Raw genomic sequence first — 26432 nt, 5'->3', positions numbered from 1 at the left:
GACATCCACAAAATATCTGCAGATGAACTTAATTTGCAGTGTTATTACAAAACATGCCCAGAAGCGCAGCGCAGTGCAGCGCCGCGCCCCCCCTCCCCCCCCTCTTTTTTTCCACACCGGAGCCGCTCATCCTCTGTGCTCCGGGACCTCCCACTTTACAAATTAAGCACTGCCTACAAATAAGTGTTCAAAACAAGAGAGTTTTCAGATCAATACCTGTGTATGGCGATGGGTTTTTAACGACATAGGTATAAAGATCATGTGGGCCGAAGTCAGGTAAAGACGAGGGCTTCGTGTACTTCCGTACGCCTGTAAACAATCCAGGCGGAAGCAGATAAACGTCGTTCTCCAAGCCTGCTAACCTCAATTTTTGAAAATACCTCTCCCTCTGCTCGCCCTGTAAATGCCCTATGTCGCTGGATAGCGAAGGTGTTTTCTGCATCTCGCTCCTTTTTCTTGTATGTTCTCCGTTTGTCGCCTTCCTCACATTCAAACCAATTCGAGCCAAAGTCCGCGACATGTCCAAAATGGTGGTCGCGTTTACGAAGGTCACGTGGCTGAAAAGGGTCTATAGGCGAGAGCCTGAGGTCTATTGAAACAGAGATCGGCGCTGCACCCATATGCCTTAAAGAGTTGGTTAGTACTGGGACAGGAGACTGCCTGCCTGGGAAGATCAGATTCTGGCGTGAGAGGGGCTTTGACTTTGAGCGTATATCACTTATCCATCAGCCAGTCCCAGCTGCCTTCAGGCGAGAGGCGGGGTTCACCCTGGGCAGGTCGCCGGTCTATCGCAGGACTAACACAGCATCAGGAACATCTCTGAATGTTTTGTAGACATGATTTTGATCAATTAATAAAAGCTGCCTGAATGATCAGACCTCAGAATTGCTATGTTTTTAAAGTTGGTGTCAGCATCATGGTTTCCTCCTTTGTGTGATGGTTCCTATGGCAACAAGCACCATGTTTTCTGTCACTGGTTTGTTAGCCGAGTGTGTTCATCTGTTCTGTTCTGTTCTGTCTGTACCTACCGCTGTTTCTGTGCAGTGCTACGCGTTGTTTTCTGAGATTTGCTTCATTGTTTGTATTTGATAATTTCCTAAATACAGATTACCTTGTTTACCTTTGCCTGTATTTCGACCCCCAATCTGTCTATTTCTATGACAGTTCCTGGCCTGCTCACAATAAATATCACACCAAGTACTCGCACTCTACTAAGCACACGTTAGAATCGGTGTCTGTGCTAAGTCGTTTTTATAAACTGATCTTTTTTTAAATCCTAAAACTGACTTTGGGACATAACTGGAGTTTATGAATGCGCCCAGTCCAGACGGCTGCAGCAGCACAGCCGTCAGATATAAAGGCATCGATCTGCAACCGCAGCAGCTCTTTCACTCGGTTCTCTTCATCACTTACACTCAGTGCCCTCAGCACCATCACTAATGAAACATTCATCCTCTACAGCCATGACTTCTGCTTTAGCACCGTAACAACAACAACTACTACAGCAGCAGCACATCCCAATGCAGGAACACACCACTCTTTTCCTGTGTTTATGGAGCCAAGTTTCTCTTCAGCACGAAACTTTTCTCACGCACTCACACCTCCTCAAAGTCTGAATTATGAATCACATGAACACAGGTGAGTGCTTTTGGGTGCTCCAGGCAACTTCTCAAAGACATGTGTGGATGTTCTGACCTACTTCACATCCATTAATGGTCCTGCACACTCTAAATCTATACCTGCGTATTTCTCGCTCAGGTTTAAGGCAACACTTTAAAAAAACATGCCTGAGAGAGGAGAGGCACTTTCTTTGAAGCCCTTGCTCATCCTGAGTGCAAAAAAAAAAAAAGATGAAAGCTTTTTCCATCAAGGATCTTCCGTGTCTTTCAAGCTTGTATCGAAATGTAAGTGTAATATTCAGGTACATGACGCTTTTACTAAACGTACATGGGAAAGGTTAAAATCAACAAAAATGAAACGAGAACAGTTTTTCAGTCTGATGAAGGAGAAGATGCTCCGTGTGGCGGGCTCCTGAGATACAGAAGGCAATTTGAGGGCGTATGTCTTGTTATTTAGGATGAATTTAAAGGTGTATTTCATCCTCTCTTCTGGGAGAACGCAACCCCATAATTCTGTCCATCAGATCCAAGTTCCATGAAAGTGACTAAACTTTCTCTGAAAGGTCCCATGGCATGAAATTTTCACTTTCTGAGGTTTTTTAACGTTAAAATGAGTTCCTCTGACCTTCTTAAGTCACCCCAGTGGCTAGAAATTTCATAATGTGTAAACCAAACTATGCCCAACATTTGAGAATGGCGCGTCAAAACGGCGCGTTGATAAACTCTTCCCTTGCCGACGTCAGCAAGGGAGATGATCCCCACGCCCCCCCTCTGGATTCCCACCCACTGTATGGATTGCCCGCCCAACTCAAAAGTTGCTGTTTGTCCTACCAAGCCTACTGCGCATGCGTGAAGCCTACTGCGCATGCGCGGAACACATGACTACATTTTGTAGTAAGGAGCCCATAGAAGACACAACATGGAAATTGCGCTGTATATGGATGTGACAACACAGAAAAGAGTCTGTTTTTACTGCCGACGGGAGAGCCCCTGAAGACGCAGTGGCTTAATTTTATTTACTTCAATAATACGCCGTCGAGTCTACCTAAGACGGTGTATGTTTGTCAGAAGCATTTTCCTGAGGAATGTTTCCACAACTTGGGACAGTACAGGGCAGGTTTTGCACATCAACTGTCACTGAAGCCTGGGTCCGTACCAAGCATCCCTGCCGCATCAGCAACAAACACCGAACAAGTAAGTGTAGAACTGGTCGTTTTGCCGTGTTTTAAAATCGGTGCGTTAGCCTAGCAATGGCTACATTAGCTGTGCAGCTAACCGCTTCCTGCAGTTAGCCAGGGGCGAGTTGGGGGGAAACAGCAAAGTCCCCACTCCTCCATGGTAAAACTGCTCAGTTTTACCATGGGCCTCAGACTGAAAAAAACCCCCACAAAGTTCCAATTTTACCATGGGCTCGAGTTGTACCATTTTTTTAGACAGGGCGGATGGACCAGGGCATTCGCCCGCCTGGCCGTGCCCGACGAGGAGCGCTCTCGGCCGTCTTGGGAGGCAGACGGCAGCCCCTCCCCCTCCCCCCATGGCACGCCCCCACCGTCTACCCTTCCCCGCCTCCTGCTTCTCATTAGCAAAACGACGCACTGGGAAAAGCGCTGAAATGGGGCTTTCTCCCAGGAGGCTATATCTACGTACCGAGGGTTCATTTCGAGAAAGGCTGCGGATATAACATCCGGAAGCCTCCACGAGCCCGTTTAAAGCATCAACAAACCACCATGCCATGGGCCCTTGAAGAATATAATGTTGTACTTAAGGCAAAAGTTAAGTAGAAAATGTATTGAAGAGTTGTTGATGTGGTGACGTTTTGTGTAAGAAGACGTTTATTTAACATTCATGGAAGGAGTCTCCAGTGTCAGTGCTTTGTAGCAGTCAGAGGTGATGTCTTCAGGACAGAGGAGTTTCTGCTTTACATCAAGCTGTGGGGTTTTTTGTTTTATGAACTTGAAGACAGAGTGACTGATGAGGGAACGACTGTTTATAGCCACGATAACGTAAACGAGGACAGGAACTAATGTTTAACTATAAACTGGAAAAAAGTAAGACATTGCTGTGGTACAAGATGAATAAAAATTTTGGGAATAAACAGCAGCTTTGTGAAAAAATTTTGTGTAACGTCACACCCCATCACGTTTTATTCATTACTTTAGTGCTTCTAAAAGTTTAAAGTCCTTTCCGCACCATGCCCTGGTCTTCCCAGGCAGTCTCCTGTCCCAGTGCTAACCAGGCCCTTAAAGGAATAGAAAATGCAAAGTACAGCGCCCTTCACAATTATTGGCACCCCTCGTTAAGATGTGTTCTTAGGCTTCTAATAAATTCTTTTTTTTTTTATCATATAGGACAACAATGCAAAAAAAGAGAAAAATCCAACCTTTTAATTCAAGTGCATTTATTCAGTAGCAAAAAAATCCCACATTAAGAAATAATTATTTTACATGAAATCATGTGTGCCACAATTATTGGCAACCCTGATGTTAATACTTTGTACAAACCCATTTTGCCAACAAGACAGCACTTAATCTTCTCCTATAACATTTCACAAGATGGGAGAATACAGAGAGAGGGATCTTCGACCATTCCTCTTTGCACAATCTCTCAATCATCCAGAGTCCTGGGTCCTCTCCTATGCACTCTCCTCTTCAGCTCACCCTACAGGTTTTCAATTGGTTTGAGGTCTGGGGACTGAGATGGCCATAGGAAGAGCTTGATTTTGTGTCTGGTGAACCATTTTTGTGTAGATTTGGTCACATATTTAGGGTCATTATCTTGCTGAAAGACCCAGTGATGACCCGTCTTCAGCTTTCGGGCAGAGGCCACCAGATTTTGATTTATAATGTCCTGGTATTTCAAAGCGTTCATGATGCCATGCACCCTGACAAGGTTCCCGGGGCCTTTGGAAGAGAAACAGGCCCACAGCATCACCGATCCTCCCCCATACTTCACAGTGGGCATGAGGTGCTTTTCCGCATACTCATCTTTTGTGATGTATTAGAGTGTTTGTTGCCAAAAAGCTCTATCTTGGTCTCATCTGACCAAAGCACACGGTCCCAGTTGAAGTCCCAGTACTGCTTAGTGAACTCCAGACGTTTACGTTTATGCTTGTAAGTGAGAAAAGGCTTTTCCCGTGCATGCCTCTCAAACAGCTTGTTGGCATGTAGATAGCGCCTGATGGTTGTTATGGAGACTTTGTGACCCCAAGATGCTACTCTTTGATGCAATTCTCTAACAGTGAGCTTTGGAGAACTTTTTCCTTCTCTTCCCATCCTCCTCACTGTGCGTGGTGGCAAGATAAACTTGCATCCTCGTCCAGGCTTGTTTGCCACTGTTCCAGTTGTTTTAAACTTCTTGATGAGTCCTCTGACTGTAGATATGGGCCGGTGTAGGCGAGTGGCTATTTTCTTGTAGCCATTGCCTGTCTTATGAAGGTCGACACACATCTGCCTTACTTGAATGGTGTGTTCTCTTGTCTTTCCCATGTTGAAGAGTGGATAAGAGAAATAGGCCTCTGTGTCGCATCATATTTATACGCCAGGGAAACAGGATGTGATGAATTACTAATTAAAGGTTCCTAGATACTCTGATCAACTTTATAAACTACAGTAGAAATGACAGAAATGCTTCAATTACATTTATTTTCTAGGAATTGTTATGGGTGCCAATAATTGTGGAACAGATGATTTTATGAAAAATAATTATTTCTTAGTCAGGGATTTTTTTTTTAAATTCACTTGAGTTAAAGGTTACATTTTTCTACAATTTGCAGTGTGAGATTATGCTTCTGCAATAAAAATTGAATTTATTTTAAGGCTTTTAACACATCTTAACCAGGGGTGCCAATAATTGTGGAGGGCACCGTAAGTACATGCATGGGTTGGTATCTTGTAATATTTACAAGTTGCGCTGATGCAGAGCGGCAGCCTCTCCAGTAGCTCCGTCCGTACCGTCTTTCTTTGACTTTAGCGCTTTCTTTTAGCCTTTTTACAACTACACACATCTGGTGTGTATTTTTATTATTATTATTATTATTACTATTATTATATCTTATGGATATTTCTGGTGTCAACATGCGGCACAGCAGAGATTTTGTGGTTATACTCAGGAACAACTGCTCGCCCTACGACCGAGGGGACGTGAGGGTATTGTCCACTCAATACCTGCGGAACTGAGGAGGAGAGCCGGGGCCAAGCGCAAGGCTAAGAAGATGGAGGGGCGGTGGAGGTACAAACCCTCGGTTCCGTCGGTGCTTATGGGGAATGCGAACTCGCTAACCAATAAAACTGATGAGCTGGCAGGACTGGTGAAAACCCAGAGGCTCTACAGGGAGTGTAGTTTGTTGTGTTTCACGGAGACGTGGCTTAGCAGCAACACACCGGATTTTAACGTGGAACTACCTGGATTCACTACAGTGAGAGCGGACAGAGATGTGAAACTGAGCGGCAAGCACAAAGGTGGGGGACTCGCACTGTTTATTAACACCAGCTGGTGCAACCCGGGACACGTAAACGTTAAGATGATCATCTGCTGCCGGGACATTGAACTGTTAGCGGTGAGTCTCCTGCCGTATTACATGCCTCAGGAGTTTACACACGCCGTTTTCACCTGTGGTTACATTCCTTCATGTGCGGCCGCTCAGGCGGCGTGTGACATCATTCACTCCACCATAGCAGCGCTGCAGACACAACACCCCGAGGCTTTCTTCACGATCTCTGGGGATTTTAACCATGTCACTCTGGACTCCACTTTCTCTGCCTTTCATCAGTTTGTGGACTGTCCCACTAGGAAAAACAGGACCATAGACCTATTGTATGCCAATGTAAGGGATGCATACAGAGCAATCCCACTACCACCGCTGGGGAGATCTGACCATAATCTGGTTCTCTTACAGCCTCAGTACAAACCAGTGGTTCTGAGGCAGCCCACCACCATGCGTTCATTCAGGGCCTGGTCTCCCGAGGCAGAGGAAACTCTTAAGGACTGCTTTGAGACGACCGACTGGAATGTACTGTTAGACCCGCATGGGGAGGACATTGAGGAGGTGACACACTGCATAACGGACTACTTGAACTTTTGCAGGGATGTTGCTGTTCCCACAAAAGCTGTACGCTGCTTTCCAAACAACAAGCCCTGGATTACCAGTGAAGTCAAGGGCCTCCTCAACCAAAAGAAGAGGGTGTTCAAAGACGGAGACAGGTCAGAGCTGAAGCGTGTACAGGGGGAACTCAAAGTCTGGCTAAAAGAGGCCAAGGAGTCCTACAGGAAAAAGGTGGAACAGAAGCTGCAAGAAAACAACATGAAGGAGGTCTGGGATGGGATGAAAACCATCACAGGCTGCAAGAAGAACAGCGGCAGCTCAGCAGACAGGGGCATGGACAGGGCAAACCAGTTTAACCACTTCTTCAACAGGTTTGATTGTCCTGCTCCTGCTGCCCTCTCCTCCTGCAGCAGTTGTCACCTCGTCACCATCACTGGCAGATCAGCCCTCACCCCCACCACCAACATCATCATCATCAGAGCCATCAACACCACCTGCAGACGGAATACACATCCACTCCCCCAGTCCCCCCATCTTCACCGCAGACCAAGTCAGGAGAGAGCTGAGGAGACTCCACCCCAGGAAGGCAGTAGGCCCAGACAAGGTGTGTCCCAGCATGCTGAGGGCCTGCGCTGCCCAACTGGGGGAGCCCCTCCAACATGTCTTTAACCTGAGTCTTCGCCTCGGGAGGGTTCCTGTCATGTGGAAGACATCGTGCCTCATTCCAGTTCCCAAGAAAATACATCCAAAGGAACTGAATGACTACAGGCCGGTCGCCTTGACATCACACATGATGAAGACCATGGAGCGACTGCTGCTGAACCTCCTCAGACCCCAGGTCCACCATACTGAGGACCCACTGCAGTTCACGTACCGAGAGAAGATGGGAGTGGATGACGCCATCCTCTATTTTCTGCACAGGATTCACTCTCATCTGGACAAGGGGAGCGGTGGAGTGAGGATCATGTTTTTTGACTTCTCCAGCACCTTTAACACCATCCAGCCCCTTCTACTGAGAGACAAGTTGCAGGAGATGGAAGTGGACACACATCTGGTCTCCTGGATCACAGACTACCTCACTGGGAGACCACAACACGTCAGGATCAGGGACGGCATTTCTGACATGGTGATCAGCAGCATGGGAGCACCACAGGGGATTGTGCTCTCTCCAGTTCTGTTCACTCTCTACACGTCAGACTTCAAATACAACTCGGAGTCTTGCCACATGCAGACGTTCTCAAACGATACTGCAATTGTGGGATATGTTCATGATGGACAGGAGGAGGAGTACAGGAGCCTGATACAGGACTTTGTGTTGTGGTGTAAATCCAAGCACCTGCAGCTGAACACTGGCAAAACAAAATAAATGCTTGTGGACTTTAGAAGATCCAGGCCGACTCTGCAGCCGATCTCTATTGAGGGGGTCGATGTGGAGATGGTCAGGACCTACAAATACCTGGGTCTACATCTGGACGACAAGCTGGACTGGACAGTGAACACTGATACCCTCTGCAGGAAGGGTCAGAGCAGACTCTACTTCCTGAGGAGGCTCGGGTCCTTCAGGATCTGCTGAAAACTGCTGCTGATGTTCTACCACTCTGTGGTAGCCAGTGTCCTCTTCTGTGCTGTAGTGTGTTGGGGAGGCAGCATTAAGAAGAGAGACGCTGGACGGCTCGACAGGCTGGTGAGGAAAGCTGGCTCTGTGCTGGGAACTGAGCTGGAGTCCCTTACATCAGTGGTAGAGTGAAGGGCCCTGAGCAAACTGCCCTTAATCATGGGAAACGTTCACCACCCTCTGCACGGCACCATCAGGCAGAGGAGCTCGTTCAGTGGCAGACTGTTGTCCTTGCCCTGCACCACGGACAGATTCAGGAAGTCTTTTGTCCCTCGGGCCATTCGACTGTTCAACTCCTCCCAGCTCAGCAAAAATAGGACTCTGTGACTTTGCTGTACTCAGGACTAGTTACACTGCTCTTTTCATGTCCATTGCACTTTTCTGCTGCTTACATAGATGTATATTATATGCATAGGTATATACAGATATTTGTAGATAAGCTGGTATGTTGTATTTTACCTTATTATATACTTTATTATTATATACTGTTATAATGTACCTACTTACTTATATATTATACATACTGCTATATATACTAACTTAATATTTATATATTAATTTAATATTATATATGGCGGCACGGTGGTGTAGTGGTTAGCACTGTTGCCTTACAGCAAGAAGGTCCGGGTTCGAGCCCCGTGGCCAGCGAGGGTCTTTCTGTGCGGAGTTTGCATGTTCTCCCCGTGTCCGCGTGGGTTTCCTCCGGGTGCTCCGGTTTCCCCCACAGTCCAAAGACATGCAGGTTAGGTTAACTGGTGGCTCTAAATTGACCGTAGGTGTGAATGTGAGTGTGAATGGTTGTCTGTGTCTATGTGTCAGCCCTGTGATGACCTGGCGACTTGTCCAGGGTGTACCCCGCCTTTCGCCCGTAGTCAGCTGGGATAGGATCCAGCTCGCCTGCGACCCTGTAGAACAGGATAAAGCGGCTAGAGATAATGAGATGAGATGAGATACTATCACACTATTACATGTACTGATATATACTGTAACTATGCCTATCATGTAATATACTATGCTTTTTATCTACCATATTCCACTAAACACACTGCACATGTATGTAACTGTCCACAAAGTATTTGCACTGCTCATTACACGCTTATTTGCACTGTGACTGGTTACTGCCAACTGCACGACCTCACTACCTCCCACACTGAGAGCTGTATATTCTATTACTTGTTCTTATTGGTAATGTTTTATTTCTTTGGTATTTTGTATTTTAGTTTTTTATACAATTTCCTTGTATAATGCTATTTAATTTTGTATTGATCTTTATACAATGCGGAAATGTTACTGGATACCTTGAATTTCCCTCTGGGATTGATAAAGTATCTACAGTATCTATTGAGAGCCTGTAAGAAAAGTTTCAGGCATGTTTGACCATTTATAAGAAAGTTGTGATCGTTTTTGTATCGCTGCTCTAATGCCACCAGGAGGCTGCCATGTTGCCTGTTGGAAGGGCGATGCATGATGTCATTTGGGCGCAAGGCTGTGTCGCTCTTCAGTACTGAAGGGGCAAAGTGAAAGGTCTACTAAGGTGACAATGTCGATTTTTTCACTATACATCTGAAATAGTATATTAATGAGCTGCAGCCCTGACTTATGGACAAACTTGAACTCTTTACCTGTAAAGCGAGGCTGAAACTGTGTGTTATTCTACTCATTAGCACACTTAGCACGCTCTCGACTCATTCATGAAAAACTTTCTCGTCAAGACGTCCCCAGGCTCGCCTACCGTAATTACCGTAGTAGGCCGTCCAACCCCCGCGGCAACGCAGAAAGAGGGTAAACAAACACTGCTTTACTCTACAGGATTCATGTGAACATTACAGGAAGATGCACTTGTAGGAAAAAAGGTGGAAATATTGCCAGAAACCCCCGAGCTGCTAGTACAGTCTGGATTTATTTGGTAAAATTCATACATGTAAAAGATACAGTATAAATAGCACCGAGGACAACACAAAGTATAAAATACACTTATTTCCAATGTGGTCCTCTTGATGACAGCAGGAAACAATAAAATGTAAGAGACAATAATAAATTGACAAAATTGTATAAACAATGATGAACGTCATAAACAAAAAATATATGCTAACTGTAATTATCACAGAGTCCAACTAGGTTACAGAAACAGCACCAAAATGATTAAAAATTAGTTACACACATCATAAAACTGGGTTTGGAATTTACTCCATAGAAACCGTTTCACCTGTTTCTTAAAACGATCACGTGTTTGACTCGGTTGCAGTGATGGAGGCCGGCTATTCCACAAACACATTCCTGTAAACCTAAAAGAACTCCAAACGGTTTCCATAAAGTGTGACGTCACTTACAATACACAATCCTATTCGACAAAATGGACCACAGCGCCAGCGACATTTCTTCACTGATTTCCTCGAGTATTTTGGACAATTACATGAATAACGATGGTGATCATGATAAACAAGCATTACCATATCAATTAGTTCCACACAAGTAAACAATATTTATAGAGTCGTTTTAGTTCGTCATTACCGAGGCGTTTCTGACAAACACTGAATCAAAGCAAGACACCCAACAAACATCAAGCTGCTTAGCTGCATCAACAATTATTACGTTTATGTCCAAAGGAACTCAAAATAACATATCACGCTTAATAAAAAGTTAGGGAAGCCATAAAAAGTCTTTTCTTACCCTTTGAACTTCTCTTTTGCAGACTACTGACCGTGTTGTCTCGTTTGTCTTGTCCGCTTTTTGGCCGAAGATTGTAGGAACCGCATCTGGACTCAGCGCTGGCGTGTACGGTATTCCTAATGCCAATGCATCCGAGTTGTTTGAGTGAAACAATTTTCTTCAAAATGTTCTGAGCACATGAACTATGTAAAGCAGTGTTTGTTTACCCTCTTTCTGCGTTGCCGCGGGTGTTGGACGGTCTACTACGGTAATTACGGTAGGCTAGCCTGGGGACGTCTTGATGAGGAAGTTTTTCATGAATGAGTCAAGAGTATGCTAAGGGTGCTAACGAGTGCTTATGCTGCCAGGAACATGTAAAAACTCGCGCACTTGCCTCTTCAGCAAATTTAGGTCAGTCAGATTGTACGTAGATCTGTTTGTAGGTTGTCTAGCGAGGTTACAGTCCGCAGAATGAGGCGTTACGGCAGCACAACTCGTACCGGGGATATAAATATGAAAAGTTACCTTCCTCCATTCAGTCACATAGGAGATCAGCTGTTCACTCTTGTTTGCTGTTTATCAGTGACATCAGTATTATCTTTCCCCCTACACTTTTTTGTTAGAGAAATGGAATTTCAATTTTTTTCATATAAACTTTTAATGAAATAATCTCCAGCCAGGGGCAGCTTCAAGTCTTACTTGCTATGCGGAGCTTCCGTGTCTTGCGCCCAAATGATGTCAGAGCACTGCCGGAAACGATCGGGAGGATTTTTCTGATTGGTTAAAATATTTTCAATGGTGGCCTCCATGACATTGTCCATTCTGCATAGAAACTGACTTTCAGAGATGGATATCTGAGTTGTGTGAGCTCCTTATTTTCAATTATTCACATGACTCGTTAGTTTACATCATTATCTTCATAACTATATTTTAAAAATGGGTTTTCTTTTCTTTTAAGGCACATTGGGCAGCGCCAATCTTTGTAGCCCTCTGCCTCTCACCTATACAGCTAGGGTTACAGTGGGGGTCCTCTGGTAATCGTGAGAGTTTGACTCCCTACTCACATCTTTATTGCAGCGTGCCTTGCCAGATGGTACCATTTTTTATGATGGTCTTTGGTATGACCTGACCGTGAGTAGAACTCTCAATCTCGAGGCGGACACGCTAACCCCTAGACCAGCTCACAGTACGCCGGAGTGCACAGTTTAATAGAATATTCAAAAGCAGTTTGTAGTTATTATTTGGAACAAAATAGCTAATAACGTCTACAATTTATCATTCTTAACATGCATCAGGATCTCAGTCAAGTTCTTGCCACCTAAATGGACCCCTGACACTGTTGTGACCTTGGATGAGCAGCCCGCTGATTTAACCTGGCTAATTATAGCCTGTGTTACATTGCATTAGCATTCTGAATGTCTGTCACGTCAGAGCCAGATTAATAACGCTGATCCTCTCAGCCAGAGGTTGAAGCAATCATGCAGGAAAGCCACAAGCTGTTCCTCCCCGAGCCAAACAGCAGCTTATGCTAAAAGCTTGTAAATCGTGACAAGCGTGATGATGCTCAGAACCTGCAGCGAACTCACTAACGTGTTGGGTCAAGAGAATGGTAGCTCAAATGTGCTGATGCAAAAAAAAGGTCCGCTAAATGCTATTAAAGATGGCAATATTCAAGATTAATGACACTTTTAATACAATGGATACTAAAACATTTCACACAAAATAAAGATGCTGCACCATCAGCAAGCTTTTTAGAGACACGTCCAGTTATTAGGGACTTGTGACTGTGTGAATATAAATGAAAACTCAAGTTCCATTTGGATGTTTATGAGATGAAACAGCAGCACTCACATTCGTTATGAAGATTTACCATCTCATTTTAACCCATGGATTCTTCATTAAAATGTAAAGAAGGAGACAAATGATCCAGACAGCATTTGTAAGCCAGTGCAACCCAGTGCCTTTGAACTCGATTGAAATAAACAAGTTTATCATCGATGGTACATTTTAATGATGATATATCTGAGTTCATGGCTGAGTGATGGATAAGTTAAGGTTTTTTCCTCTGTTCTTGAAAAAAGGGCAGACAACAAAGCCAGATAAATGCACTGCCAAAATGAAAACCAATTAAGTGATGCGATCTTTTGCTCTCTCGATCCCATCCGGTAGCACCGCCTTCATTATATTATATTGTCCCAGGTTGTCTTTGAAGCAGTACTGCTAATTTCCTCTTCTAAAACGTTCTCATCTAAATGACCATCTATCCTCATTGTGGCTTGTCTCCAGGGGTGCAAGCAGTGCTGCCAAAAACACGTCTTGGACTTCAGATTTGAGCAGCTTAATATGGACAGCTGCCAATGACTGAACTGTACATCTGGGGCAATGGAAGTGTGAACACGTCAGAGCAAGGCTAGCAACAACATGGCTGCCCATCGCATTCGAGTGACCAACAACAACAATGTCCTCCCGCGATGCAAGTCAGAAGGCACGCTGATCGACCTCAGTGAGGATGTGTCCGAGGCCAGTCTTACAGAAGTCCAAGGTCAGTTTAAAAACTCATGAAAAATCTCGCTTGTTGAATATACATACTGTTATAATAATTTTCTTATTCTGTCTTCTTCTAGTGCCTTCCCCCAGTGCCTTGCGGTTGGACACCACTGCATCTTTTGGGACTGCACAGGAAGTAGTCGCCATCAAGGACTACTGCCCTTCCAGCTTCACCACATTAAAGTTCTCCAAAGGAGATCGCCTCTACGTCTTGGATACGTCCGGAGGAGACTGGTGGTATGCTCACAACAACACTGAGATGGGATACATTCCATCTTCGTATGTCCAACCCGTTGGCTATCGGGACTCTTTTCTCAGTGACAGTGGAATGATCGACAACCTCGGGGACTCCTCAGATGAAGGTGTGAAGGAGTTAGACCTGCTGGGAGAGTGGACTGGAGTGTCCCTAAAACTTCCTCCACATTACAACAGCAAAAACAACCCCTTTTCTACCAATCCATTTCTCAACGGGACCATGCAGAGCCAGCTACAAGACCAGAACACCAACCAACACAACAGCATTGACCTGCTTCTGTTTGACTCTCTGACTCCATCTGCTCCTGTCTCCACGACCAGCAGCAACAGCACAAGTAACGGATATGGCAGTATCATTTTTGATGGCACGCCCACCAGTCCTAATGGAGAAACCTTACAAGTATTCCGCAAGGACAACCCATTTTTCCGGAGTAAAAGATCCTACAGTTTGTCAGAGTTATCAGTCCTACAGTCTCAATCGACTCCTCCTTTGCCACCATCCGAATTCTTTACAGGTCTCAAGGCACCGTCTCCAGAGCAGTTTAAGAGCAGGGAGGATTTTAGGACAGCTTGGTTGAACCATAGGAAGTTGGCACGCTCGTGTCATGACCTTGACTCCTTGGGACAGAACCCAGGCTGGGGCCAAACCCAACCAGTTGAGACTAATATTGTGTGTAAGCTGGACAGTTGTGGTGGGGCAGTTCAGCTGCCAGACACAAGCATCAGTATTCACGTTCCTGAGGGTCATGTCGCAGCAGGAGACACCCAGCAAATCTCCATGAAGGCTTTACTGGATCCCCCGCTGGAACTAAACAATGATAGATGTACTACAGTCAGTCCTGTCGTCGAAATCAAACTGAGTAACATGGAGACAAAGTCGTTCATAACCTTGGAGATGAAAGTATCTGTCGAGGTGAAGAAAGAGAGCAGACAAATGACAAAGGTTGTATGTGTGAGGGGTGACAGTAAAGACGGCCCCTACGTCCCAGTTCCTCAAGCTTACATATACGGTGACACGGTTCAGGTTCAGTTGGATAGCCTGGAACCATGTATGTATGTCGCAGTTGTGGTCCAGTCCCACAACGTCTCCTTTAATTTAACAGTTTGGGATCAAGTGGTGAAGAAAATCACGTTGGGTCTGTATGGACCCAAGCACATTCATCCATCCTTCAAGACTGTGGTGGCTGTTTTTGGACACGATTGTGCTCCGAAGACATTGCTTGTCAGTGAAGTCGGGAAGCAAGCTCAATCTGCACCGCCTGTCGCACTTCAGCTGTGGGGAAAGCACCAGTTTGTCCTCAACAGACCTCAAGACCTTCAAATAGGCATGTACTCGAATATGAGCAATTTCGAGGTGAAAACGAACGATCAGGCCAAGGTGGTCCGGGGCTTTCAGGTAAAACTCGGCAAGGTGAGTCGGCTCATATACGTCATCGCGTCTCGAAACGCGCAGGAGCTGTCCGACTTCACCTTACGGGTTCAGGTGAAGGACGACCAGGATTGCATCCTTGCTCAGTTCTGTGTCCAGACGCCACAGCCTCCTCCTAAAACTGGAATCCGAGCCAATGGCCAGCGCAGGTTCCTGAAGAAGAAGGAAGTAGGGAAAATCCTGTTGTCCCCTTTGGCTATCACAACTAAATACCCACAGTTCCAAGAGCGTTGCATCACCAACTTAAAGTTTGGTAAACTGATCAAGACAGTGATCAGGCAAACAAAGAACCAATATTTGCTGGAATATAAGAAGGGTGACGTCATCGCCTTGCTAAGCGAGGAGAAGATCAAATTGAAAGGACAATTGTGGACCAAAGAGTGGTATATCGGTTACTATCAGGGAAAGACTGGACTTGTACACGTGAAAAATGTGCTCATCTTGGGAAAAGTAAAGCCCATATACTTTTGCGGGCCAGACCTGACGACCACAATGCTGCTGGAACAAATTCTCAAGCCCTGCAAGTTTCTTACCTACATTTATGCCTCTGTGAGGACCGTACTAATGGAGAACCTGGGAAACTGGAGGGCATTTGCAGATGCCCTGGGTTACGATAATCTGCCCTTGACTTACTTCTGCAGGGCAGATTTGGATAGTGAGCCTGAGAGAGTGGCTTCTGTGCTGGAGAAACTCAAAGAGGATTGCAACAACCTGGAAATGAAGGAGAAGAAATCTTTCCAGAAGGAGCTCATGATGGTACGTTGTAAATATTCACTGTGTGTGTGTGTGTGATGAGACGTGTATGAATTTCAATTTCATTACCATTGATTACATTAACCATGTGCAAGCTTCGCTTCATACAAATGAAGTCGTGTGTCTGTGGATGTGAGGCTGCTTAACCCCAGATTTAAACCCGGCTTATTTGAAACCCCTTATCTACCTTGCACTGATTAGCGCTAACGGCTAGCAGGCTAATTCTAATAAGAGTGTGGCTCTGGTCTATTGTCCTTATCTTGCACAGCTGTGGGAAACCTGCAAGTGCAGCAGCAGTGGCTTTGCTGGCTCAGAACTTAAAGGAAAAACTTTAATCAGCCTTGCACATGTTGGTGCTGTCAGCGGGCGCTGTACGTTTGGGGCTAGCAGCATGCTAACTCGGCTGTTTTTTAATCTAGACTAGAGGGAAAAAAAAAAACCCTAATCATAGCGATAGAAGTGCTGGCAGCTAAATAGAGGCACCCGGAGAACATTTTGGCCTGTTCTGAGTGCTTGGTACAACACTGAGAGAGAACATGAAGCCTTTTCTAAATGCTATTAAGAACATGTTTGTTTTATAAAACGGGAGTTTAGATCAGGGATATGAAGAGGCCACATGCCCAGAAGACCGACACGTTATTATCAGCAGTCATTCGGTATCTCAGGTCAGACTTTGATAAAGAAAATACAGCATCATCTGAAAAGCTAGCGCTGCGTCGGTTCGGAAAACGCGCTGCATGGATGAGCTCCTCTAATGAACCAGACTGTGTTGTGATCTCTGCGGATGCATTTAATTTGGAGAACGAGAGTGAAATGCCTGCTAGTGTTTCGATTCTCAGACTCTTTGACCTGAGGATGATGTCACTGGAGAAAACGAAGATAAAACTATTTTCTCAAGTTTCATGTCTTTCTGCACAGAGCTTGCCAACCTTTATGTGGTTTGTGTCGGAGCTTCGCAGAGGGCAGTGCTATCGTGGCGCTGTCCTCAGTTTCCATCACAGTAAATGCAGAAGGTTTTGAGTTCATTAATGTGAAATCAAAATTGGTGTGTTGGAGTTGTTTGTACTGCCAGTTGTATCCTAGGACAAAAAAAACTGATTTGGAAACACAAGTAGATAAGCCCTCGGACTTCTGATTAGAAGGTCATGAGTTCAAATCCCAGCATTGCCTGAATCACTGATGTGTGATTGAGTCAGTGTTTTCTCTGAAACAAGATCAGCGTAAGCTGCTTCGGATAAAGGCGTCTGCCAAATGGCTTAAATGTAAAATAACTTGTCACAAGATCCAATGAAACGCTGCGTACAGTGTACACGCCCTGCCCCCCAGGATGTGTGTCTTGATCTACAGTCGCAGCTCATTCTCAGTCAGCATCGTTTGTTGGTGTATTTTTGGCTGTGCGTTTTCCCACACGCTATTCCCTTTACCAACCGCTGACGTTTCCAACATTTTCCGATCACGGATATGTGACACGCACTAGGGGCTGTTTGGTGATGTTGCTCCGTCAGACAGAGCGAGAACGCGAGTCCTTCTTTAGACACTGCTGTGGCTTCTCCATCAGTAAGAGTCAGTAAAAGGTTTTGGTGAAATTCTTCCCTCTTCTCTGTATTTAGCTCGATCACTGAGCTACAGTCAGGTTTCTTCAGAAAGAGAATAAAGGACTCTGTTACCCCTTTTCCACCAAATCAGTTCCAGGGCTGGTTCGGGGCCAGTGCTGGTGCTGGTTCACAACTCGTTCAACTTGCGAGCCAGCTGAGAACCAGTTTGCTTTTCTATAGCTCGGGGTGCTAAGGGGAGCCACGTCATTACGTCGCTGTATACGTCAGTTACGTCGCTGTATACGTCAGTTACGTCGCTGTATATGTCAGTTACGTCACTGTATACGTCAGTTACGTCGCTGCGTTTGCATAAACCTTGGCGCAAACATTGAAGCAACAACAACACGGAGAAGAAGAAGCAGGAACAACAACAACAGCAATAATAATGGATGACTTCGCGTTTGTACAGCTGCTGCTTCTCGTTGCTTAAAAATGGCGACCTTTTGCGGTCTTGCTATTGTTGTTGGTCTTAACAACTCCGCCCCCCTGCTGACGTAAGCGGTTCTTTCCTCTGGCCCAGCAGAGAGTTGGTGCTAGCCTGGAACCGGTTTTTCTGGCCCCAGAGCCAGTTCTTTGTCAGTGGAAACAGAAAACCCAGTTCCAAACTAAGCACTGGCCCCGAACCAGCCCTGGAACTGCTTTGGTGGAAAAGGGGCATGTGTGACTCTGTAGCTCCAGCCTCGAACTCAATAAGAACCTGGTTAGCGTTTGTGTTTGATCTGCTGTCAGGTGCAGTCCTCGCTCTGTGCCTAAGATCACCTCATTAACCCCACTGGTACTGTAAATGTCCCTTTTTATCCACTGCCTCTGTAAAGGAAATCATACGAGTGTGTGTGTGTGTGAGAGAGAGAGAAAGAGAGGGAGAGAAAGCGATTAATTTTTTAAAAGTGTATTGTTGCGGTCGGTTGATCTCTCTGTGCCACGGCGCGGCGAGACAACACATCGTCAATAATTCTTCAGTCTGGGAGAAGTTATGTGATCGCCGTGCATGTGAAAGTGAGCTTCATCATCCACAGTGTGTTGTGGTTTCACTGTGAGCTCATTTATCACAAAGAGACAAAGCGATTATTCTTCCAGTCCTGGTGCTAATGTTTTTGTGGGAATAAATTGATTTCTTAAATTTCAGCTCGTATCCGCTGAATGGCACGCATTCGTCTCTGTCCTTTGCTGACAGCGTCTTTGTCCATGTGCTCGTTCTCTAATAACAGGGGTAGTGTTTGTGCTCGGAGACATTATAGAGATGTGAACATAAATTCGTTTAGAGTTATTCCTCTCTTCACCTGTGAGTCGCCGAGGCTGCATCCACTGGATCTGTTTCACCTGATCATTAAACACACAGCACACACAAACGCCTTTATTCTGGAGGTTTAGATGTTGAGATGGTGTTCTCTAGTCCGCTGGGAGATCACGCTCTGGCACATTTTTTGGACTGTTGATTTCCAGTGGCTCGGGTTAATCATTAATTACAACCCCGATTCCAAAAAAGTTGGGACAAAGTACAAATTGTAAATAAAAACGGAATGCAATGATGTGGAAGTTTCAAAATTCCATATTTTATTCAGAATAGAACATAGATGACATATCAGATGTTTAAACTGAGAAAATGTATCATTTAAAGAGAAAAATTAGGTGATTTTAAATTTCATGACAACACCACATCTCAAAAAAGTTGGGACAAGGCCATGTTTCCCACTGTGAGACATCCCCTTTTCTCTTTACAACAGTCTGTAAACGTCTGGGGACTGAGGAGACAAGTTGCTCAAGTTTAGGGATAGGAATGTTAACCCATTCTTGTCTAATGTAGGATTCTAGTTGCTCAAATATCTTAGGTCTTTTTTGTCGTATCTTCCATTTTATGATGCGCCAAATGTTTTCTATGGGTGAGAGATCTGGACTGCAGGCTGGCCAGTTCAGTACCCGGACCCTTCTTCTACGCAGCCATGATGCTGTAATTGATGCAGTATGTGGTTTGGCATTGTCATGTTGGAAAATGCAAGGTCTTCCCTGAAAGAGACGTCGTCTGGATGGGAGCATATGTTGCTCTAGAACCTGGATATACCTTTCAGCATTGATGGTGTCTTTCCAGATGTGTACGCTGCCCATGCCACACGCACTAATGCAACCCCATACCATCAGAGATGCAGGCTTCTGAACTGAGCGCTGATCAAATCAAATCAAATCAAATCAAGTTTATTTGTATAGCGCTTTTAACAATAAACATTGTCGCAAAGCAGCTTTACAGAATTTGAACGACTTAAAACATGAGCTAATTTTATCCCTAATCTATCCCCAATGAGCAAGCCTGTGGCGACGGTGGCAAGGAAAAACTCCCTCAGACGACATGAGGAAGAAACCTCGAGAGGAACCAGACTCAAAAGGGAACCCATCCTCATTTGGGCAACAACAGACAGCCTGACTATAATATTAACAGTTTTAACAGGTATAACCCTCAACTGTCCTCATGGGGCCGTCCTTCACAGGAGCGGTGCGATAAAACTCCAACCAGACACAGGGCACCAGGATGGACCAAGCAGGTCCGAGGGGCAGAAGAGGCCAGCATCTCAATCCCAGGATCAACATGTAACTCAGAGGGACAGATTGGGGGGGGGGGGGGGAGAGAGAGAGAGAAAGAAAACACAGGTTGTTAGGTATGCCCTAAAAATGACAAGTATTAAATCTGTATGGTAGGCTCGCAGAGACGAGAGTCTTTACATCAGGCATAACACACAACAATGGCATGTTAATATGGTAAAAAATATCATGACCTGCTCTGGCTGGATGCTTGATTGGGTGATGGGAGCACACTCCTCAGCAATGATGAGATGCAGATGGGACCCTTAGGGCTGGCCAAGACAATTCAGTTACATTTCACCGGGTCTGGGACATGCGACAGAATGTCTGACAGCTGATTCCCTGCAGGCTACAATAGCCAGTCGAGGTCTCCACCCTCTCCACCAAAAGATTTCCTGTTGACTCCATGTAACTCAGAGGGACAGATTTGGGGTGGGGGGGAGGGAAAGAAAACGCAGGTTGTTAGGTATGCCCAATGTCACCTGAATAAGTAGGAGCAGTATACATATTGCACCGAGTACAAGCAGGGACTCCGGCAACTAACTACGACAGCATAACTAAAAGGGGAGAGCCAGAAGGTAACACAGGCATGAGGGAGCCCCGGGACATAAAGCAGCAGCCACTACACTGTCAACAAACTCGAGTGAGCAAGCGAGTGGGGACTGACAGCATCCATACATCCCAGTTTACCAAAACACTCTGTCTGAGGACCCTCCAGATCTACACCTTTACCTCATAAACACCATTAACAAAAGGCTTGACTAAACAGATATGTTTTCAGCCGAGACTTAAATGCTGAGACTGTGTCTGATTCCCGAACATTACTTGGAAGGCTGTTCCATAACTGTGGGGCTTTGTAAGAAAAGGCTCTGGTTGTAAGATAACAACTCGGGTCGTCCTTCTCCTCTTTAGTCCGAATGACACGGCGTCCCTGATTTCCATAAAGAACTTCAAATTTTGATTCGTCTGACCACAGAACAGTTTTCCACTTTGCCACAGTCCATTTTAAATGAGCCTTGGCCCAGAGAAGACGTCTGCGCTTCTGGATCGTGTTTAGATACGGCTTCTTCTTTGAACTATAGAGTTTTAGCTGGCAACGGCGGATGGCACGGTGAATTGTGTTCACAGATAATGTTCTCTGGAAATATTCCTGAGCCCATTTTGTGATTTCCAATACAGAAGCATGCCTGTATGTGATGCAGTGCCGTCTAAGGGCCCGAAGATCACGGGCACCCAGTATGGTTTTCCGGCCTTGACCCTTACGCACAGAGATTCTTCCAGATTCTCTGAATCTTTTGATGATATTATGCACTGTAGATGATGATCTGTTCAAACTCTTTGCAATTTTACACTGTCGAACTCCTTTCTGATATTGCTCCACTATTTGTCGGCGCAGAATTAGGGGGATTGGTGATCCTCTTCCCATCTTTACTTCTGAGAGCCGCTGCCACTCCAAGATGCTCTTTTTATACCCAGTCATGTTAATGACCTATTGCCAGTTGACCTAATGAGTTGCAATTTGGTCCTCCAGCTGTTCCTTTTTTGTACCTTTAACTTTTCCAGCCTCTTATTGCCCCTGTCCCAACTTTTTTGAGATGTGTTGCTGTCATGAAATTTCAAATGAGCCAATATTTGGCATGAAATTTCAAAATGTCTCACTTTCGACATTTGATATGTTGTCTATGTTCTATTGTGAATACAATATCAGTTTTTGAGATTTGTAAATTATTGCATTCCGTTTTTATTTACAATTTGTACTTTATAGAAATGTAAATACACGTGTCTCTCCATAATAGACAACTTCATACATTAACACGCGCACACACTCACATGACCACCAAATACAGGCACTGAAACGAAGAACCGACTGAGGATTAATCAATCAGGGATGTTGGGACACTCTCGTGTTTAAAATGGCAGCCGTGAAAAGCTACACGTGTGTTCATCCACTTACACTCTCTACTAGACTCATAGTTTATGAATGAAATTTAAATTTTCATTTATTAACGAAAAATGAAATCACTAGTTCGATGTCGAGTGGAAAAGAAGGCGTTTTGTTGCTTTTCTATACAGCTGGAAATAAAGTATAGTTCTGTTTTTATTGTTGGTTTGTGATAGCAGCTAATGTTCAAAAACAACACAGTTATTTAAGAGCTTGTATTTTTCTCAGCTAACGCTGTCTGTCTGTCTGTCTGTCTGCTTTATCCCTGAGCGAGTGTGCGCTGCTCGTGATGAACTCCTCGTGCTGAGTTTTATCTTTCAGATGCCTTATGGCAGTCGCCCAACCCTGATTTTGAGGAGTTTCAGTTTTACTGGTGGAGGTTTGTGAGTTTGAGGACACACCTTTACAGACGTGTTTATTGTTCTGCAGGTTTAATTACAGCTTTCAGTCAGTTCAAGGTCACAGAGCTCTGTGTGTGAAGTGGATGCAAAGCACCGAGATGGAGAAAGTTCCAAATCTGAAATTAGTGAAGGCTGTTAACTTATTAACTGTCTATCCAAGGCCAGTGAGAGCAGGGCTGCGACACGCTCCTCACTTCAGGCAAGTAGGCATGAGCTGATAATCAGTTCACCGAGAACCTGCAGGATTCAGTCCCCACAGTGCAGATACTGAGTTTGATGTAATCCATGCTAGAGTGTGTGGGGTTGGTTTTTTTTGCTTTCAGAAGGCAGCACTGATGTAAAGAAGCACTGTAAGGCCCACTTTACACGGGGACGGTATAAAACAAAAACGCAAAAGTCCGTTTTCGTTCTCACTTTTTTCCGCATCTACACGACCGTTTTCAAGGAGGAAATCTGCGTCTATACGGTGACGCATAAATGTCTCCGCTATGTCTGCACGCATGCGCAACGTCTTCTGTCTTGTCTGATCTGCACATCTGCGCTGCTGTTCTGTCAAGTTATCCTACCAAGCCTACTACGCATGCGCGAAATCCAGGAGGGTAGGAAAATTCAACAGTAGTTTTGTCCCACCGATCAGCTGGGCTGATAGAAAATCGGTGAGAATTTCACGCATTTGCCGATTTTTATGTTTTGTGCGTATTGGTCGAGTCTTTGGCCGAGTCAAATAATTTGTAATGACTTGTTTTGAATAATAAAACGGTCTGTATGCGAACTTGCTAGGATAACTTTACAGAACACCGGTCCGGCTGAGGTACTGTAGTGCTCGAGGGAGGAGCAGGAGCAAACCGAAACTCTTTTAATCTGCCTTTATTAAGTAACACTCACTCTTGTTTCTGTGAAGAAGAGAAAAGGCAGTGTCCATCTCAGCAAAATAAACCCGTTCGGCTGCTAGTTTTGTTTTCAGTCTCGGGTTTATGGTTTCACGAGCGGCTTGAATAGGCGGCGCGCGTGTGCGTGTGTGTAACTTGGCGACACCAAACTGAGGAGCTCCAGCTGGGCGGGTGAGCAGGAAAACACATCTACTGCATTAAAACACAGAGCAGCTTGAAGGTCCGTTAGATCGATGTAATCAGACATGCTCTTACTTTTTTACTTACTTTCTTACTTCCCGGGCTGGCATGTACAGTATATGACATATGTACTGTATGACGTAAACGCGTACCCGACGTGAGCAGATCCGAGCAGAGTTTGGCGTATTGGGTAGTTTAGACGGATATGCAACGGGGGCCGTTTTTAACTTATCCACTCTGAAAGGCGTTTTCAATTTTATCCGTTTTTCAGCCTTGGAAACGCCGTCCTCGTGTAAACGAAAGGCACTTCTGATAAAATATTTAGTCGTTTTTACCCGACAGCGTCCTCGTGTAAACGGGCCCTAAATCCCACAGGTCTGTTCGCTGAGGAAGTGTGGTGTGAAAACATGGCGTCCAGAATTGTAGCTCAGACAGAGGAACCTCATGAACACACTCACTGAAATGAGAGGGCTGTGACCATGAAACCTGTTTTATAAAGTTTGTAAGTTTCCGAGTGTAACGGCACTGTTTGAGCAGGCACTGATGACCTCACCCCGCCCAAGCGTCTCGCTCGGTTCCGTTCTTGCACCGTGACAGGATTCCAGCAGGTCTGTTGATTCAGCCGGAGTGTGTGAGGGGAAGAAGCTGCTGTGCAAAGCAGGAACGCCTCACTCGGGGTTTACTGCTGTCAGGATTGTTCATCAGAGAATTCCTGCATTAGTTGTGTAAGTCATAAACACTCCACACGAGTAAATACTGACTGACGGCGCGGTGCGATGAAGCCGAGTTCCTGTAAACAGCCAGAAGTTGAGTGTTTTCCTATAACAGCGCATCCCAAGGTGTTTTATTCCTCTTATACCGCGGCGATTTGCCAGTAATGACCAAGAATGTTTTAGTAATTTAAGAATGAAACGTCATGCGTTTTAACCCCTTCTGACCAATCAGAATCCAGCGTGGTGTGAGTAACTGAGCAGCGAGAAGCTCCTCCTCTTGATGGACTACAGCATGGTATTTAACACAACAATAAACGATGATAATTTGAGGTCAATCACTGGGGTCTTTGAATGAAAAATGAATGCAGCGGTTAATTAAAATTAACGACGGTTCTCTGCAGCACTGGGGATTAACACTCACAGCTGACTGAGCGCCACCGAGTGACACTGCGTAACCACGACAGGCTGATTTCTCGTAAAGTCGAATAATCTTACTGGAACAACAGGAGCTGAATGACTCTAAAGCCAGAGAGCAGGTGGGTGGTCTCTTCTGGCGTCCGTCACCGGGACGGCTTTACGGTCCCGCCGTTCTGACATGCCGTTACAGCTTGTGTTGTTGAAACGAATCCATTCCAAACCGCTCAGCAGCAGGTCAGCAGAGTTCACAGGCTCTGCGGCGTGTCATACAGAAGCGTGGCTTTTCCTGCAGGCACTCGGTGTTTTTGTTGTTTCTGCGTTGTATGCTGCGGCTCGTCTGCGTCTGAGCAGAGCAGAGGAAACAGCTGAGTCTCCATCACAGTGAGCTGGCCCGAGACTCCGAGCTCCATTCAGCAGAAATAAACGAGAATCCTCCACAGCTCCGTACACCCTGCTGAGCTCCTCTGGGAAACGACTCCAGGAGACAGCAATCATCCCGCTTCCACTCAGCAACTCTGGGTCCGGATACCGAGCCGCTCTCCAGCACTACATCAGACCCACCGTCTTTCCAACACACCCTCCATTCTCATGTCTTCTTACGATATACAGTGGTATGCAAAAGTTTGGGCACCCCTGGTCAAAATTGCTGTTACTGTGAACAGTTAAGCAAGTTGAAGATGAAATGATCTCCAAAAGGCATAAAGTTAAAGATGGCTCATTCCCTTTATATTTTAAGCAAAAACAATTTTTTATTTTCATCTTTTACATTTTCAAAGTGACAGAAAAAGGAAAAGGGCCCGAAGCAAAAGTTTGGGCACCCTGCATGGTTAGTACCTAGTAACCCCCCCTTTGGCAAGTATCGCAGCTTGTAAACACTTTTTGTAGCCAGTTAATAATCTTTCAGTTCTTACCTGGGGGATTTTCACACACTCGTCCTTGCAAAAGGCTTCCAGTTCTACAAGTTTCCTGGGCTGTCTTGCATGCACTGCCCTTTTGAGATCTATCCACAGATTTTCAATGATGTTTAGGTCAGGGGACTGTGAGGGCCCGGGCAAAACCTTCAGCTTGGGCCTCTTGAGGTATTCCATTGATTTTGAGGTGTGTTTTGGATCATCGTCTTATTGTAGGACCCGTCCTCTTTTTAACTTCAACTTTTTTACAGATGGTGTGATATTTGTTTCCAGAATTTGCTGGTATTTATTTAAATCCATGCTTCCGTCGACCAATGAAACGTGCCCTGTGCCACTGGCTGCAACACAACCCCAAAGCATGATCGATCTACACCCATGCTTCAGAGTCGGAGAGATGTTCTTTTCCTGGAATTTGGCATCCTTTTTTCTCCAAACATACCTTTGCACACTGTGGCCAAAAAGTTCTATTTTGATTTCATCAGTCCACAGGACTTGTTTCCAAAACGCATCAGGCTTATTTAGATGTTCATTTGCAAACTTCAGACGCTGAATTTTGTGGCTCGGACGCAGGAACGGTTTTCTTCTGATGACTCTCCCATGAAGGTCATATTTGTTCAGGTGTCGCTGCATAGTAGAACAGTGCACCACCACTCCAGGGTCTGCTAAATCTTTCTGAAGGTCTTTTGCAGTCAAACAGGGGTTTTTATTTGCCTTTCTAGCAATCCAACGAGCAGTTCTTTCAGGAAGTTTTCTTCATCTTCCAGACCTCACCTTGATCTCCACTGGTTCTGTTAACTGCCATTTCTTAATAACATTACGATCTGAGGAAACAGCTACCTGAAAACACTTTGCTACGTTCTTGTAGTGTTCTCCTGCTTTGTGAGCATCAATTATTTTATTATTC

At 45.2% G+C, this 26432-nt stretch overlaps 1 protein-coding gene across 2 annotated transcripts in view; it reads left to right on the top strand.

Annotated features, from left to right (window-relative positions):
* The window catches only part of sh3bp4a (SH3-domain binding protein 4a), a 90930-nt gene that overhangs the window by 39939 nt on the left and 24559 nt on the right, over positions 1 to 26432 (top strand). For both annotated transcript variants that reach the window (XM_060911773.1, XM_060911774.1), the window contains 2 exons: positions 13211 to 13466; positions 13549 to 15911. In XM_060911773.1, the coding sequence (XP_060767756.1) occupies positions 13346 to 13466; positions 13549 to 15911 (2484 nt within the window). In that variant the 5' untranslated portion in view covers positions 13211 to 13345. The remainder of the gene's footprint in view (positions 1 to 13210; positions 13467 to 13548; positions 15912 to 26432) is intronic.

This window comes from Neoarius graeffei, chromosome 27, assembly GCF_027579695.1.
Source record: "Neoarius graeffei isolate fNeoGra1 chromosome 27, fNeoGra1.pri, whole genome shotgun sequence".
In the NCBI taxonomy this organism is placed as follows: Eukaryota; Metazoa; Chordata; class Actinopteri; order Siluriformes; family Ariidae; genus Neoarius; species Neoarius graeffei.
Note: the sequence above shows the minus strand (reverse complement) of the source record. Positions and strands in the feature narration are given on the sequence as shown.